Source organism: Amphiprion ocellaris, chromosome 12 (genome assembly GCF_022539595.1).
Source record: "Amphiprion ocellaris isolate individual 3 ecotype Okinawa chromosome 12, ASM2253959v1, whole genome shotgun sequence".
Lineage (NCBI taxonomy): Eukaryota > Metazoa > Chordata > Actinopteri > Pomacentridae > Amphiprion > Amphiprion ocellaris.
In genome coordinates this window covers 4,733,757-4,751,591 of record NC_072777.1, presented here as the reverse complement: position 1 = coordinate 4,751,591, position 17,835 = coordinate 4,733,757, and the positions used below count along the sequence as shown (strand labels likewise).

The window sequence follows — 17,835 nt, the reverse complement described above, 5'->3', positions numbered from 1 at the left end:
TCTAGACCCTCCTTTGACAAAGGTATATACTGTATGGTACATTCACAATAACAGAATAATGGTGCTACCAGGAAAGTAAACAGATCAACTTATACCAGTGTTTGATGTGTTAATTGACAAGCCAAAAAGCAGAAAGGGAAGGAGAAAGGTTGAAAAGTGTGCACAAATGTGTGCCACCAAGGTCATAGTAATTGTACTAGTGGCAACTGCAAATAGTACAAGATCTCCTTGTTTCTTTCCTCAAATCAATCACCTCCACGGCAAAGCAGCGACACAAAGGTTCATTTGAAAATAGTAACACTAAAAATATATTGACATAATACATAAAGAATAGCTTTTTTAAAAGATCACAGACAAAACTCTGTAAAAAGGGCCGGCATAGAGGGAAAAAAAGACAATAAAATGGAAAAATGTAATTGCAAAACACATCAATATACAAAAAAATGTAAAAATAAAATGAAATAATTCTATTAATTGTCAATTTTCACTGCTAATACAGCTTTGAAAAATACAAATATTTTGGTTACAATGTTTCCTTTTTCAGTTCCAGTTTCATTTTCAATGCCAAATTCTACTTCCAACGAAAGACTGTACTGTCATTGTTCTGTCCCCATATGGAACACAGTTTTCCACGCAGACTCCAAAGTACTGCACTACTAGAAAGTCGTATAATAACTAAAGATTTTTGTATTTCTGCTGTAAGACAGGATGAGAGGATGAAATAGTAATAGATGCATTGTAGGTTATTGTAGTCATTGATGGGATTGTAACGATTATTGTGGGAACAGTAGAGGTGCATTATGCAGTTCTACTTATCATCACAACTTTATATATCGTTTAAGAGGTTTCATATGTACTTTAAAAGATGCTGATGTTGAATGAGTCAGGGAAATAAGGGGATTCTGTGGTTTCTATATGTGGTGTAGTCACGTTAGGTTGTTTGGTGGTCACAAAAGTTTTTTACACTCTGGAACAGTTCAGAAGTTCGGGTGTGGTGTCCACAGCTGTGTGTGCACATCCGCAACACGTATAATTAAGTATCTACAGTATCTCACCTGATCTGAAAAGACCTGTGATTGATCAGTCTCCTGTCACAGCCTGCATTTATGAAGCGCAAAGAGACGGTGCAGGAGTTTCCCCTCAGACTACTTGATCTGCATGCATATACTGAGACGTTATCATTGAATTTTTGCCCAAAAACTCCAAAATATTAGTGCCTACCCCAGCTTTAACAGTGAGCTGCAGGGTCCAACATGGGTCAGACCTGCACTGGGTAGACCCACGTGTCTGTTGTCTCAAAGTGGTAAGAAAATAACAGCCCCAAGAGAAAAAATAGTCCTGATGCAACTTTAATGGAGTAAAGGAATAAGGACCCAATCTTGCAAGCGACCACTTAAAAAACAATCACATCTAGTACTACAGAGAGTAAGGCAGTGTGGGAAATTCTCCAAAAAGTTCCCTCTTGTGCTGGTGTGGCTGAAATAAACTGTCACATCTCAGTCTCTGAGAACGTAATGCCATTTCATAACAAAAGCCTCCTCGAGCTTTTTTCCCTCAAGGAAAGAGGGTTCATCTTCAATATCCTGATTAGGATTACAGGAGAAGCCTTGTCCTAATCAACAATAAGAACACTTGAGCTCCGTGCACTCTGTTGTGATTTAGCAGGATCATGGAGGGAGGTGAGAGGCGCTGATTTCTACACAAACATATTGAAGACATAAGGCGGCATGTTTGCCCTACATTAATCGAGCAGGTACTGGACTGGTTTGTTCTGCACAAATACACAGCTGATGATGGAAAAAGATAGGAGGCGATAGTTTCTGTATGAATGTGCAAAACGATACATACATTTTCTGATATGTTTTCCTGGTCTTTCTCTGCATTACCGCCACACAAAACCCAAACCAGAAGCTCAACTCCAAGCAGATTGTACAATATGAATGGCCGTTTTACATAACAATTGATATAAGCCCAGGATGTGGGATTCCTGCATGACAATGAAGACGGTCTGACACATAATCACTACCCTAAACTTCCTCTGCCGCATCGCACTCTACTTCCCAAACAAGCCTGAGCGCAGCTGCCACTGGAATCAGAGGAGACCTTTTGTCATCTTCTACAAAGTATTAGCAAGATAATCTAGTCCTCTGATTCAAATTTACTTGCTCCACTTAAGGATAAAAAAAAACGCTAACTGGTGTTTGAGAGCGTAAAGTGCAGTTTTAACAAGCAGGTTTTCACCAGATCCGGGTAAAGCGGGGACACTGTTTGCTTTGGGGGTGCTCTTGAGGAGGGGCAGTAGGGGTGGGGGTTGTAGTGTAGCGGTGTTTAGCTGTTCCATAAATGGAATGGACAAGGATCAGGGCTGCAGGGGCAGCTGGGAGAAGAATCCCAGAAGCCTCCAGCCTATTGTTCTGGACAGAGAGTGCATTCTCATCACAAAGGGGAAAAAAACTATTTCATCTCCAGGCCACGGACAAGGCTAAGTGACCATAACAAAGCCTCACATCACAATACAGTTGGCCTGAGAGACGATCAATGCTGAGCGTTCCCATGCTGCTGTCCAATCCAAACCATGCATTTCCTTTCATGGTGACAATCCCTGCCCTATGACATATCTGACATGTGCAAGACTTCCCCTCCTGCAAAGAGACTTTTTGAATCACGAAATGCATCTTTAGAGAGACAAATTCATGTAAGGCTTTCGCTTTTCATGCTCCAGTTTACACTCTCCATAGAGTCACACTTCACTCAGCCGCTATGCATTTTAACATCCACAGTTTATGGACTGACTCATGATCTAATCATTTCTATATTCATTATTCAACTTTTAAAATGCTTTGGAGCATATGTAATGAGAGTAATTGCCTCACACTCAGAGTCTTGTTGGTGCAGACGAGAACCGGCTATTATGAATATATCATGGCGGCGGGAGTGATAGCAGTGGTGGTTCCTCCAAGAGGTCTCAAATGAGGGATTATTAATGACTAAGGATAGTCAGAAGATAAACCACATTTTTTACCTCTCTGTCAATCAAGCTGCATCTCCGCAGGCCTCACGTTGTATTTTCTAGTTTTTCTGTCCGTCTAAAGCTGCCCGTTTGTCTCCCTGTCCGACCAGCTGTCGGTCTTTATCTCTTCCCCTCTCTGGATTTGACAGGTCTGCCAGTCTGTCTATTTGTATTTCTGCCCGTCTTCCCTGTCTGTGAGTTAGTGAGAATGAGGTGAAAGTGGGTGAGGATGTTTGCTGGAGCAGAGAAAGCTGGTGATGCATGACCCCTCGGCTCAGGCTGGGACGGCGAGCTGTCAGTCGGCCCCGTTCATTGTTTGGCTTTTTTGTGCGACATCAGCTCCAAGCTGCATGCATTCATAGAGAGGAGGTGATTTACCGGATTAACGACACTTCCCCTGCCACCATGACCACTGCACGTTAGGGGCACATCATCAGTGTGGCTGTTACTAGGCAGTAGAGCTGCAACAAATAATCAATTAGTTGTCAAATGATGAATTAGTTTGCAACTATTTTGATAGTCAACCAATTAATTTGACTAATTTTTTAGCTTTTCTTTTTACTTCTCAATAGCTATGTTTTCATAGAATTGTAAATCAAATTTGAAGCAAACTTGTTGAAAAGATTTTTAAAAATGAAAAAGTTCACAAGATTTGTTTCCATTACCTGCTTTGAGGCAAAAAAACTAGGCCGTTTAGTGTCATCAGAAGGTGGCAGTAAAGCTTATGTTACACATTTTAACAAGGCAGAAGAAGAGGAAAAGTCAGATCTGCTCTCCGAACCATCTACTTTTTCTTTTAAGTTTAAGTTTGTACTACAGCTGCCCTCACAAAGTGCGTACCGTTTCGTGGGTACCATTTGGACGCCGTCCTAAAAATACATTTTAAAATTTGACTGTTGCACTTTGTACTGCAAAATCAGCTGTCATCTGTCTGTGCACACAACACCATGGCATATGTGACATAATGGTGCAGAGGATTGTGGGTCAGAATGGACAGAAAAACATGCTGGCTTGCATTCTGCAAAATTTGATGGGATGTAGTAGGACATCCAGGTATTTTTGGTTTACTCCATTTGACATACTACATATTGGGACATACTGAATGTTTTTTGTAAGATACTATTTAGCATAGAGGTATAGATGCTGGAATGCAGTCCAGTTGTTTTCTAACTGCTAAAGAATCTTCACTAGGAAAAAGAAACAAACAAAATGGTGCAAGGTGAAATTAATATTTCATGTCAGCAAGCAAGTGTGGAAACTTTTTTTGCAAATTTGAAAGTTTTGCCACATTTTCCCAGGTGATACTTCAAAATGTGTGTACAAGTCCTGTATGGATGCACAGCTTTTGACAGCAAACTGAATATCCTTTGGCTGTGGATATAATAGCAGATTTGAAGACAACATCTTGGGCTTTGGTAAACATTGCTAGATATGTTTCACCATTTTCCAGCTCATCAAATACTTTTACAAAAACTATTTGGAAAACAATTGTTAGATGCTGCCCTGCTATGCAGAGGACTATATGTCCTGAGAGCCAATGAGAAAGATTTAGGAAGGCTTTGAGCCATATTACAAAGGCCTTTTAAGGTGAACATCCTGTATTTAGCTCTCCTTCTCATTAGTCCATAATGTTTCCGTGATATAAATTAGAATACAGAAATGCATAACTAGCTTCTATTGTTGTAGTATTTCTTCAAAGACCTCCATGTCGAAATAAATATGAATTTATCCTAATCCTCTTTAAAACAAAGCTGACTATTAGAAATCTATCACTTGACTGGTTACATAAGCTGGTGCCTTTTAGAAGTCACACGAGGTCGGTTGCAATGAAGACTAGTTTTCAGATAGCTGTGTTTACAAATGAGGCAAAATTTAATTAAGGCAAGCTTTCTGATGACTTTGTTCTCACATTCAGCTCCAGCAGAGACTCCAACTGACTGTGTACCATGAACCCTAAGACTAAATTGAGGTTGAAATGATCTAAGATCTTTGGACGATGGCGCAGGGACTTGAAAGGTCTTGAAAGCCATAATGTAAAAAAAAAAAACAAAACAAAAAAAAAAAAAAACAAAGAGTCCAATGGGATGCATTTCCAGATTTGTCTGAGAAACTTTCCTTTAGGAAGAATTCTCAAGGGCCATTAAAGTAAACAGGAGTTGGTTTGGCACAGTGTTGGTAGAAAGATCTGCTGACATGAAAACTGTGGTTTTGTGGTCGACCCACAGCAGATGAAGCTACGCGTCTCAGACGTGGCCTTAGTTGGCTACAAATCCAGCCAAATCATAAAAAGGTATTGGTATCTTACAAGCTTTGTTCTAACGCAGACACAAAACCCAGTAACAGTCTCAACATAGCAAGGCTTCTTCAGTAAGTGTCCATTTTCGTGATTAATATGTGGCTTCAAACCTGCTTGCACTGAGGTGGATGCACTCCAGAATGGTAAGTCGTTTAACACAAATTCCCAGTTTATACAGTATAAATAACTCTGTCTAGAGTTCACTCTTTCTGTGCACTTCAGGCCAAAGCAGAAAGGGTAAAGTGAATAATGTGTTGCAAACTAAAACCAAACAACTTGACCAGACTCCTCTCTGCAGAAGCCACAGGAATCCAATCCCCTAGTGAAGGTTTAATGATGTGAGATTCAGATTTGAAGCCTAAGAAAGTACATTTTGGGACAACCTTTGCGGGTACAATGCAATCTCTTCACCCGTGCATGAAGCAAGTGAGGCAAGTGATTAATTTAATGAATAGAACTATTAACTCCAACATGTACAGAGATCAAAAAGCAGCAATTAGTGTGTGAACTCTAGCCTTCCATACGGAGCATGTCTAGATTGATCCACTAATGGCAAGCTTGACTGGCTGGCTGGCAGCTTCCCATTTTGGACGGGACTGCTGGAGTCAGCTGAACCTTCAGTGCAACAGGGAAGAAAATTTTGCTCTTTTTACTCAAATTTTGTCCTACTGCACATGTAGATCTGTAAATCCAAGGTACACCAATGACTATATGTGCTGTTAGATATGCATGACCTATCATCTTGGATCAACTCACACTTTTCTGTGAGTATCCTTTGTTTCGACATGCTTTTCTGCTTACTGAGCACATGTTAACAGCAATTAGTGTTAGTAGCGGAGACTAAACTCCTGCAGCACTCATAGTTGCATAAGTATACAGGCACAGAACCAGAACACACACAAACACAAGTCAGATTAATATTTGTGTTGGAATGCGCTGAAACCCAGTAAATGTTCCCATTATTAAAGGCTGCACAAAAACGCACAAGACAAAAGTATACCGATGAAATGCCGGCGGTGCTTTGTGCAACACACAGCAAACGTGTGCAAGTGTGTTTGCGTGGGTGTGTTTGAGGAACGTAGTACCTGCCAGGTAATTAGAGTTCAGATTCAGGTATGCAGAGCCGCGGGGAAGCCAGAGCAAGATCGACAGACAGACAGACAGACAGACATTCTGTGGTTTTCAGTATGGCTTAATCCCCTGCCAGGCACAGCCACTACAAAAGCACTCAGGTAGGGACATATCGACACTGGTGTGGTCTTGGTGATCAAAGCTTTCAGCGTAGCCCTGCCCTCGTGCCTTGGAAATGGACCAATTAGGGATAAAGAGGTGCTGGGGGGGGGGTTGAGAGTCGGTTCCATACACCTATCTGGCAGCAGCTTCAGACAAAGTAATTATACACACTCTCCTGTCTGTCTCTAACACTCTGCTATCATGCCTCACTCATCTCTCTACACCCCGGCATTACATCCCTTAAACACAGTCCAAGATAGTATGGGCCGACATGAGCCAAACTGTCACTACATGTGGGACAATTAAGCTCTGTTGCAGGTAGAGGAGCTTTAACCCTCCCCAAAAAAACAGTGTTTCGCTGGCTAAAGAAAATCCTCCACTAAGTTGCCGTTAACATCAGGAATACTAGCAAACCGGCGTACGTCTCCACCCTCATCATTCTGATTTATGGAGCATGTCTGAGCCCCGTGCTTTGCAGGCAACACCGCCATTGCTCATTTTTAACAGCATCTTCATAGGAAAGAGGATTATTCCATCCAGTTGGGGCAACATGCGGAAGCCGGGGTTTGAGAAAAATGACTAGATCGTCCTTTGACATATTTTTTTCTTTGAGGAGCTGCTGCTCATGTAAAGGAGCTTACAACTTTCTATTTTTTTCCACATCTCTCATTCACACAAGAGCAGATTACCAGTGTTGGAAAGCTTAGTTGAATATTCCATGATATGATCAGCTAGTACAAAAAAAGTGCCGATTGCATCACTTAGCTGAAATTAAAAAACATCACCTGTAATTCCACGAGTCTGTGATGAATTTTTTCAGCACTTTTTGACACTTAACCAGATTAAATGATTAATAATTAATAGAAATCTTAAGATTATGTGGAGTTAATCATTACCTGCTAGTCATTTAGAAGACTGAAATGCTACACATCTTTAGCTTCTCATTAAGGGACAGTTTCTTTTCCTCTTATAACCTGAAAACAACTATGGATTGCTCGTTGAACAAAACAAGCAGTTGCAATGAAACCTTAGGATCCAATAGGAAAAAAATAACAGAGAGATCAGATTATTATAAAAATGATCATCAGTTATATGCATGATTGAATGTAGCCCCTTAAGATCTACCATTGTACAAGACCTTCAGGACATATTCTTACATTTTTACATACTTCAGCGCAATTTTGGAGTATTTTGATTTGCTTGACATCATCATAACCCTTACATCCCATGTTTTAATAATATGTATTGACTTTTGTAGTAAGTACTACAAAAAAATTGCTCAAAAGTGCTATAAACCTAAAAAAAAAAAAAATTTAATGTTTTTTGTTGTTTTCACATATATGTCAAAATACAGAAATTGCATAGCTGTAAATTTGCAAATGTAAAAAAAGGTGCACAACATCCTGTGGTCATCATTTATAAAGATTTTTGTTATGCGCGCTTTATTGTGTATTTTTACAAACTCATCTCTGCAATGACAAAGCGCTCTGAGACATGATGAATGTGTGAAATGTTAGTGCAACTCTCCAGATTTTATATGCAAAAAGGATGATCGATCTATCTTACCTGGTTTTAAATCTGCCACCAATCAAAAATGATGATGCAATCGTAGCACCGGCGCTACATTGGTCTCTATGGGGTTAAAAGATAGTAAATGGCTTTTTCATGATTTCATTTATTCTTGCTCATTATGTATGCCTTTATGTACACTGAGCTATGATTTGCAGAACCAACACAGCATGAGAGCTACTTACCCAAAAGCTTGAGCAATATTTAAATCTATCATACAGCTGATAGAACTATTATGCAATAATCCTAACCCCTATGTTTGAAATTTAATCCAGCAAAACACTGCCAGAGTGAGATTACAGCAGAAAAAAATATATAAGGTGTGATGTTTAAATACCACTTCGTTAGTCTCCATGACAACTTAAACAAAGCTGCTTTAGTGAGTGACCTCCTGCCTCAATGCGTGGGAGCCAGACGTAATTAGCTTTCTTGGACTACAGGTCACACACAACCACCGAGGATAATACCAATCCTTGAGATGGGTGACAACTTGCACGCAGCATCTATAACAAGCATGCAACAGTGTACGGTTGTATATTCCCGGCAAAAATCTGACACTTCTTATGAGGAAATTTGATGATCCCCTCCAGAGTAATCACTGCGAGTGTTTGCGCAAGACAGGCGATGTAGAGGGAGAGAAAACACGCATGGATGTGTTGATTTGCAAAGTGTGTTTGCAATCTGGATCCTGACACAGACAGATGCTCGGGCCTGCTCTCTTGTCATCTTTCTTGCCATCCTGTAGGGGCACTTGATATCTTCATTCTTCACGAGTACGGGGTCAATACCGCACAGAAATACTGCAACCGGAGAGGAGGTTGCTGTTGCGATAGGATTTCTTCATGCTCCTACACAGTTTTCAGGATAAAAGCGAGCTGCTGTTTATCCAGACAGAGAGAGACAGAGAGAGAGAGAGAGGTGGTGAAGAAATGTGTAAAAAACAAACATGTTTACAGCAGCAACTGAACATCTAGTTTCTTCTGTTTGCTGTTGCTGACGGACCTGCCTGCTGTGCGCTGAGCTGTAAAATGTAGCTGGGTGTTTAGAGGCTTAAATTCAAAAGAGGGATTTTTTTTTTTTCCACATGTCGAACATAACTTAGAATAGAAATCAAAACTAGTTCTCTCAATCCATATTTAATGGGGTTTCTGTGACACTAACTAAAGATGCAATGGTGGCTGTAATGCATGTGAGTAGACATACCAACAACTACCTGGGTCAAAAATAATTACGGGACTTTTTGTGACATAGTTGACAGGTATCATAGTTGATATTTTTGCTGTTTTCAGGCCTAAAATCAACATGGCCGCCTATAACCAAACACCACATGGCATTTTTACAGAAAGATTCATCTAAAATATCATATGTACAATTGAATAAAATTTTAATTGAAAGTTATTTCTAAATATATTGTAGTAAACCTGTTGACGTGCCATAAATCCACACTTGACTCACACACTACTTTATATTAAATAACTCAGAAAGCCTTGGAGTCTGGCCAGTCTTTTTTCAGGAGGAAATGACATCATGTAAAGCAGGTCATGTGATTTGGAATTACCACACTTCCTTGAGAGGTGTTTTTGTCATGGGGAACTTAGTAGAAAGTGATTTCTTGGACACAGATACAATTTGTTATTTCCATCTAAAATTTGATATATTGCCAAAAAAGAAATATCTGTCATGATTATCTCAACTTAATAAAAAGAACACAATCAAAACTATTTTTGACTAAGCTCATTTTATTATTGTTTAGCTAATTAGAAGATGGTTGTTATTAAATTTGGACGGTTATTTAGTTGACATTTTAGTGATATCCAGTCATTTTTTATTAATAAATGATTGTTTCCATAATAAATAATTATGGAATCTGCAAAGACATGATCATAATGAACATAAAAAACATTACATTTTTTTTAATTTTTGATAAAAATATTTGCAAGATATACCCCTTGGACTTCAAAAGTCCCTCAATTATATATTGGCCCAACTACAGATAGAAAGAAACCAACTCTATAAAGACAGCATGCATACTTTGGTAGTGAAGATGCAGTGTGCAGTCTTCCCTGATGCAGATACTGTAAATACAGTACATCAAGTAGACAGGCTGTCTGGAAGCTGCTAAAACCTTGGACAAGAATAGCTCAGATAATGTATCTGTCATGAATGTGTGTCATCAGGACCTGTTCCCCAGCACCCTGTGGAAAATGAAATGGCTCTGATGACTGCCTTGCCTGCTTTATTTACAGCCGTTACCATGACTCCATAACTTCAAGAGATACACATATACTGCAAGTCAAATGCAATACATCTCAGGAGACTGGAGGGAGCAGAAATATGTCTTCAACGTGAACTAAAATGTCTAAATGTTGAGATTATTATGTCTGACAACCCTTTTAAACGAACCGAGAGAATATTCAGTGCAGTTTTGTTGACTGGTAAATCTGGGCTCTGTGAAATGTCACATTTCAAAGCAAGTTCACGCGACCGGGGAATAAAAGTAGCTTAGAAGTTGGTTGATCATGTGAGAAACGGCACAGTAGGAACAAGCCCCTCTTACTCCTTCCTGCCGTAATAAGGAGGCCAGCTGCACATGTATCGTAAATGCTGCTTTCCCACATTCGTACGTGATCCCTGGAGATGGGTGGTTCAGTCTTTCTGACAGAAGGACAGACAGAAACTCTTTGACTCACAGAAGAAAATGTGGAAACTCATCCAGTGAACACATATCTCTTTGCAGTCATAGCATTTGTGGAAACACTGGATACAACTACTTCTGCAGGTATTGTTCTTGGCCGAACGGGAACAAAGATGTGCAAAATCTCACGTGAATTCTACAAATGGGAAAGTGATCAGAGTCACTTGCTATGCGAAATGTAAGACAGATCCAGCACCCGCTGAGAATCATAAGGGTGTGGAGGCCATTTCATTGTCTGGAGTGAAATCGACCTGACAGCTTTGTGTTTTGGTCCAGCAGGGCCTAAAGCTGTGGGTCATAAGGTCAATGTGACAGCAATTAATCCTCAGCTGCTTTCCGAAGAGCTAAATACTGCAAGTTATGCTTAACAAAGATGGTTAAAAGGCCCCAAATATGGGCTGTAAAAAAGTGCCAATGTGTTGGTGGATATGTGACTTTTTCCATCTGATGGGAATGTGATCCATCCTTTTAAAGTGCTCCATATGACCCTGCTTTTCTATAACGTAAACAGCAGCCCACTTTGTTAATTGACTTTCTCTGTCTTCTCAGGACAATAGCGCTGGCCCTCGACTTCTTTATGACTTCCTCTCTGTGAGTCCTTGGTTGATTATGCCTTTAAGGAGCCTTTAATGAAAACTAAGCAAACATCGCTTTCAGCAGAAGCCATGGAAAACTCAGAGGCTGTTGTGAAAGGCTTTCTCCTTCCTCATGGCGAAATGCCAGCTCTATAGCAATGAGAAAAGATGATGAGGACATTCACCATAGGCTAAATGGAGTGTTTCATAGGCAATGGATATGAAAAAGCTCTTTGTTTTGGGTGAAAAACTGCCAGATAAAAAGTTGGAATAATGGCTTTGAGTGCACACATTTGTCGTTTTCCAATACCAGGAACATCGCATGCATATGGAGTGGAAAACACAACGGGTTCAAGTGCAAACATAATGCAGAAGCTTGAATGGACATCTGTGTTCATTCAGTTTCTGCTTTTACCTGAGCTTCACAGTAATTGGCAGTAGGAATGTATATGTTTTGGCAGGGCTGCAGTGGAAAAAGCCTCGACGATTTTGATTTGCTAGAATTATTTTTCTCAACAGGTAACTGGCAGCTGTTTAGTGAAGCCTGAGGGCCTTCAAACAACCAACAGAGGGTCCATCTTAAACAAAAAATACTAATTTTCTAATGGGTTGTTTGGATATTAATCAAGATAAAAAGGAGTGAAACTGGAAGTGAGGTAAGTGTTTGGCATGCAAGGTGTTAAACTTCCTCTTTTTCGCAAGGGGAAGTTATGAACACAGTCATTTAAAAGCTGTCTTTCTCTGTGCTGCTTCCCCCTCCTGACAGACACAACACCTCCACTGCATTTCCTACATTCTTCATGCTAGTTAAGCTGCAGGCCTCTCACGATTGTCCCCCCACTTCATTTGATCAGCTGTTCTGTGGGGTCAGAGAAAGGCCTCGAAGACCAAACTTTCCCCCACAACTTAACAATTTGTCCCTACCCAAAACACCCACCAAGCCTTCCCCGGCCTTCCAAAACAATGTGCCCATCTATTTACAACCCTGTCTCTTTCTGCATGATACCCAGGATTTCATCACCCGCCCATCAGCACAATGCTGGACACTTGCCTCCACAGCCTGTTTCAATGGACGGAAATTGGGAATGCAAAACAGACCACTAGTGAAAGGACATGTGGCTCCATCAGCTTCCATACAAACAATGGAGAATCTCCCAGTGTTTAGCTTCTACTTCCTCCCGACACACAGCGCTAACAATGAGGCGCTATTATGACGGACTGACTGTGTCTCTTGCATCAGTCCCTGGATGAGACCGGGACAAGAACACATCCAGTTTGGGTGCCGGAGCAGATTTAAAGAGTTTCAAAGTAAAAGAGACGTTTCTGTGATATTCTTAGAGATCAGTGGAGAAGAAAAAGAAATAGGAAACAGCAGGGAAAATAGAGTTAAACATGATAACAGAACAATCACTGTTGATCAGTTTGAACAGGGGAAAATGTGTCTTGCAACCAGGTAGAAGACAGACCACACACAGTTTAAAAATCCCCTCTGGGCAAGTTCAAAGATATATAAAAACAATGCTCTGATTTGAATAACGATCCATGTTAAACAGTTTTGTTTTCCCATAAAAAAAAACCTGAGAGAGAGTTTGTTTGTTTCTACATTGTATTGGTAAAAGTTGCCTACTGGACCTGGATTGGCTTCCAAAGCAGTTTTAACCTCACAAATACTGTTTGCAGAAACATGCCTTAAACTCAGAGCCCTTAGAAACTTTCTACTAAAACAGTTTTCTAGCATTAAACCAAAGCTTTAACATTGATCACTGATCTAAACCCATTTTTGAGCAGATGGGGCCTTTAAAATTGAACAAATCTCCAATAATGCCTCCAAATGTCCTTATATCCATCAACGAAAAGGACATCATTTACTGCACATTTCCTCTCTGTGGTAGCAAATCAAAGCCGACATTAACTGTACACTTGACAAATACCGAAAAAGGCAGATCATCCGAGTTTGTCAGAAATGCATTTACTCTTATTATTTCAGAAATTTATGAGGTTGTTTCAACCAAAAAAATAAAAAGCAAAAAAAGAGGACGGCATTAACTCCAGGACTCCAGTGTATTCAACAACAAGCAAACAGACAGCGTCATCTTCTCTGCTTTTATTGTTCCCTGATGAGAGATCTGGAAATGTGCAACCCATGGCACAAGTGTCTGGTTATAAGAAATAATTCTCTCTCTCTCTCTCTCACACACACTCAGACAAGGAGTCTCTGAGGCCTTGATAAGGATCATGGGTATTTATTCTACCCAGCAGGGCCCTTTCAGTGAATTATTTGATAATGGGTTGTCTCACAAGAAGACATTTAGCCCACACCAGAGAGGATTTATGAATCTTAGTGTTTATATTGCCTATGGTTTTACTTAATGACAAACAATGGAGACAAAGTCATTCGCACAAAGACGAACAGAGGCCAAAGCTCAGGGATGTGTATTGACAGCACAGAACACAGTGTAAATGTGGATGGAGATCTTGGTCGTGCTGTACAATGACGATCCCTTGAGACTGACATTGTGTGTCCTGTAATTGCCCCGAGTCTGTCTCTGCGGTCTGCACTCGGGGTGACATCTCGTCTCAAGGGCAAGAGAGAAAGGGGAGATATCTGCAGACCAATCACAGGCCAGTTAGTCAGACTCCATCAGCTGGTCACAGCTCCATCTCCCACACTCCTCTCACTGCTCCTGGGGAGAAAAGCACTGGGCTGGAGCCAATTCAAAACTACAGGGCTTCACACACACACACACACACACACACACACACACACACACACACACACACACACACACACACACACACACACACACACACACACACACACACACACACACACACACGCACACACACACATGTACACACACACACACGTACACACACACAGAAAGAGAGTGAGGGAGACAGAAAGACCTTGACCTGCTCATTCCTCTCCAAAGCTCCAATGCCAAAGCTTTGGCTGTAAATAAATACAGCCTTCAAAAGGGAACGATAGTTTAACCCTCTGGAACCAACACTTTGTTTCAGCCCCGGTCTGACAGATAATCCTCTCAAATCCCAAATCTCTGTGAGATTCTCAGTTATCCAAAGTGGCAAAAATACATGGACGAAATAAGCATTACCAAAAAACATGCAGCGATTGCTTTCAAAGCTAGTTTTGATATTGGTAGTTATTAATAATGTAGGTATGGCCATGAACATTTTCATCACAGCACTGACTGTATCTTCAGGATCTGTTTAAGCTGATATTGCAAGTAACACTGAAAAGCCATGACTAACACTACCATACATAAATATGCAAACACACCGAAGGCCACAAGCAGGATTTTAGAAAATACTGAGGTCATTTGGTGCAAGATGCAAAGCCCTTACTACAAGTCCATATGATTTCAGAGCACATTTAATTACTCAGGACACTTGTGTTGCCCGTCGTTCCCCAGGCACACTCAATTTTTGACAAGGACTTTAATCATAAGCTCAAAATCTGTGTACTTGAGTTCTGCACAAATTAATAATTCAGGAGCCCAGCAGTAGCACGTGCAACTGTAATAAATAAGGACTAGGTTTGTCCATTTTGTCAACCAGCTAACAAGCCAACTCTGGACTGTTATTACTAAAAGATGCACATGCAGTGTCAGGTTTGGTTTTTAGTTATTGCAGTGCAAAAGTGCATGTTAGTGCCCCAAGAAAAAGCAAAGAGGACAAGACTGCTGCCTCCTCAGCAGCCTGCAGACACTCCAATCAAAAGCCCCCCTGTATGCAAACAGCAGTAACCCAGTGGAGCCCTCTCAGCTGGTAAGGCATATGATTCAAACACTTCTGAAGAAAGGTCACTATCAGTCCTGTGAAAACAAGAGGCCCTCTCAGTCCGGCTCCTCACAGGAGTGCAACAGCCTGCCCAGCTGGGCGCTGTTCATTTACTGCCCCAGCAAACCGACAGGCCGTGCCCATTCATCACAGCAAAGAGCCGGGGCTCTTACAGGCCTGTGGGGTCCGGCTGATCCACCCACACTGAATGCTGAGGCAAGCCGGTGGACAGGTGAGGTCAGGGTAGATTAATAATCACAGTGTAAATCTTTTTCTTCCCCTCCCCCGGCGAAATGGCAGACAGACTGAAAGCTCCTCAGGATCTCCTCTCCGCTTTCTGCGTATCGATCTGCTGCAACTTCACTCCCCGTCATTCACCCTGACAGCCACCACTCACTCTTCAGCAAAGTGCAGGGGTCCTGAAAATGTTTAGGTGTCACACCTGCATTTACCTGTGACTCGGCTGCTTATTTCATGTTGAGCAGATCAGTGAAATGTAGCTTTTTTTACACCAGATGCGCTCCAGCTGACTGACAGCAGGCTTTTCTTCCGAATGATGGATGATGCAGAGCACATGCCAGTGGCTTTTTGTGCCATAGAATCTTGCCTGACACACAACAAAAACAGACACCTTTGCGAATCATTCAATCTACATTTAGTCTACGGAAAAACAAGACTGTGAAAGATTGGTTTGGATATTGTTTTGAAAGCATCCTCTGAGCAATTTCTCAAATCTAGTCTTTCTCACCTTATATAATGGAAGTGGAATATTCAAAAAATTATTTACTTTGAGGTAAAGGTTTTAAGTGGCTATCATACCAAATTACTTGATAAATGGGACGTTTTTGCAGTACAGGGGTGTATATAATGTGTTTTCATCGGTTGTCATGTGATGGGTGCCTTAGGTACCATGTATGTGCCACCAACCAAGTGGTCCCTCTTACCTTATTAGAATAGGGAAGCTTGGCCAGGTTGATGCCATCTCTGATGAGTTTATCCCTGATCATGATCTTCAGCTTCAGCTTGGGGTAAATCACCAGCTCCCTCCTGTTGCCCAGCGTCAGGTTCCTCTGCGCGCCCATGTACCCACCGTTACGCCCAACCCGGTCACTGTTGGGTTCGGTCCAGGACTTGGAGCCCCGCAGTTTGGACTCGTACTCCACCATGTGCCCGCTGTAAATCTCTGCTGCGGGTGGCATTGGCTCGAGGGTGAAGTAGAGTCCACTGGCCGTCTCTTTGGCTTCCTCCTTCAGCCTCCTCACCGCGTCGTGAATCCTCTGCCGGTGGTGAGGGATGTAGACGCCGATGGCATCCAAGTCGGGGTCTCCGATTTGTTTGCAAACCTCCAGATCGTCGTATCCATTATCCACGAACGCCTCGACATACTGGGAGAGCTGGAGGGTCTTCAGCCACTCGTAGACGATGACAGGTCCGTTGCTTGTCATTTTTTGGCTGCTGCCTAATCGGCTACAACTCAGGAATAAGAAAAGTGACTGTTACTTTCCCATCCGGCGTTTGAAACGCATTATAGGGTTTGCCAGTTACAATGTGCGTTTCCTCCGAGGGTTTGCTGCGTAAAAATAACGGAATTAAATCTGTGGATGATCCATAACAAAGGTTTGGTTACCATACCCGACCTTATGAATCTGTGGTGTTTTAAATCACAGGTAACACAATCCAAATGACTGCAGCACCTGTCAATACTCACAAATCAACACGTCTTGAGTTCCACTTGAGACGGTGACTTACCATGTGCAGCCACTTTAAATAATTAGGCTTCTTTAACCAGATATGGATCAGAAAACTACTGTCATTCAAACAGCTGCTCGACCAGATTCTCGCCGTTACGCACGGAACGCGTGTAACAGCTCCTTCCCCCGAGTCCTCTGTGTCGCCAAAAAACGGCAGCGCAGCAAGAAATAAATCCAAACAAAGCTTCAGAATGAAAGAAAGTCCGAACGACTCACGGCAACCACAGCGTCCACAGTCTACGCGTAGTCGAGTTCCTCCAGCCGGCACATCACTACACTGGAACCGCAGCCAAGCGCCAACATGCTCGCTGCTGCTGCTGCTTCTCTGCCGTCCACGCCCCCCCAAAATCTCACTGTACCCATTTAAAAATAGTGATCTGAGTCCGTTTTTTTCTTTCTCTCCTCCCCCTCTTTCTCTCCTAACTTGTCGCGCAAACGCGGGGCATTCAGTAGGTCACCAGGTTCCCACCGACTTGTCCAAAGTTGGTGCGCAACGAAAACGCGTCTGTCAAACCTGCCGCACGGCGCTTTGCTGCTGCTTAGTGTGACATTATTACTCCCCCACGATGTGATTTCGTCCACCTCTCTCTCTCTCTCTCTCTCTCTCTCTCTCTCTCTCTCTCTCTCTCTCTCTCTCTCTCTCTCTCTCTCTCTCTCTCTCTCTCTCTCTCTCTCTCTCTCTCTCTCTCTCTCTCTCTCTCTCTCTCTCTCTCTCTCTCTCTCTCTCTCTCTCTCTCTCTCTCGCTCATTCAGCATTTCCACGGTTTGGTTTCCCAGCGCGCATGAGCGCCCTCTATGTGGTGACTGGGGAACTGAAGGTTTCAGCAGCACTGGAGCTGATGTAATAGGGAAACAACACAGAGGTACCACTTCATCCATCTATCCTTTATCGATGTGAGCACATA

The 17,835-nt window shown here is 41.9% G+C and overlaps 1 protein-coding gene across 3 annotated transcripts in view; it reads right to left on the bottom strand.

Moving 5' to 3' along the window:
- sash1a (SAM and SH3 domain containing 1a) overlaps positions 1-17,488 on the bottom strand; it is a 183,232-nt gene extending 165,744 nt beyond the window's left edge. For 2 of the 3 annotated variants that reach the window (XM_023272395.3, XM_023272396.3), the window contains exon 1: positions 16,124-17,484. In XM_023272395.3, the coding sequence (XP_023128163.2) occupies positions 16,124-16,624 (501 nt within the window). In that variant the 5' untranslated portion in view covers positions 16,625-17,484. Of the gene's footprint in view, positions 1-16,123 lie in introns of all 3 variants that reach the window. The other variant, XM_023272393.3, reaches the window with a different exon arrangement.
- Positions 17,489-17,835: the final 347 nt, after the last annotated feature.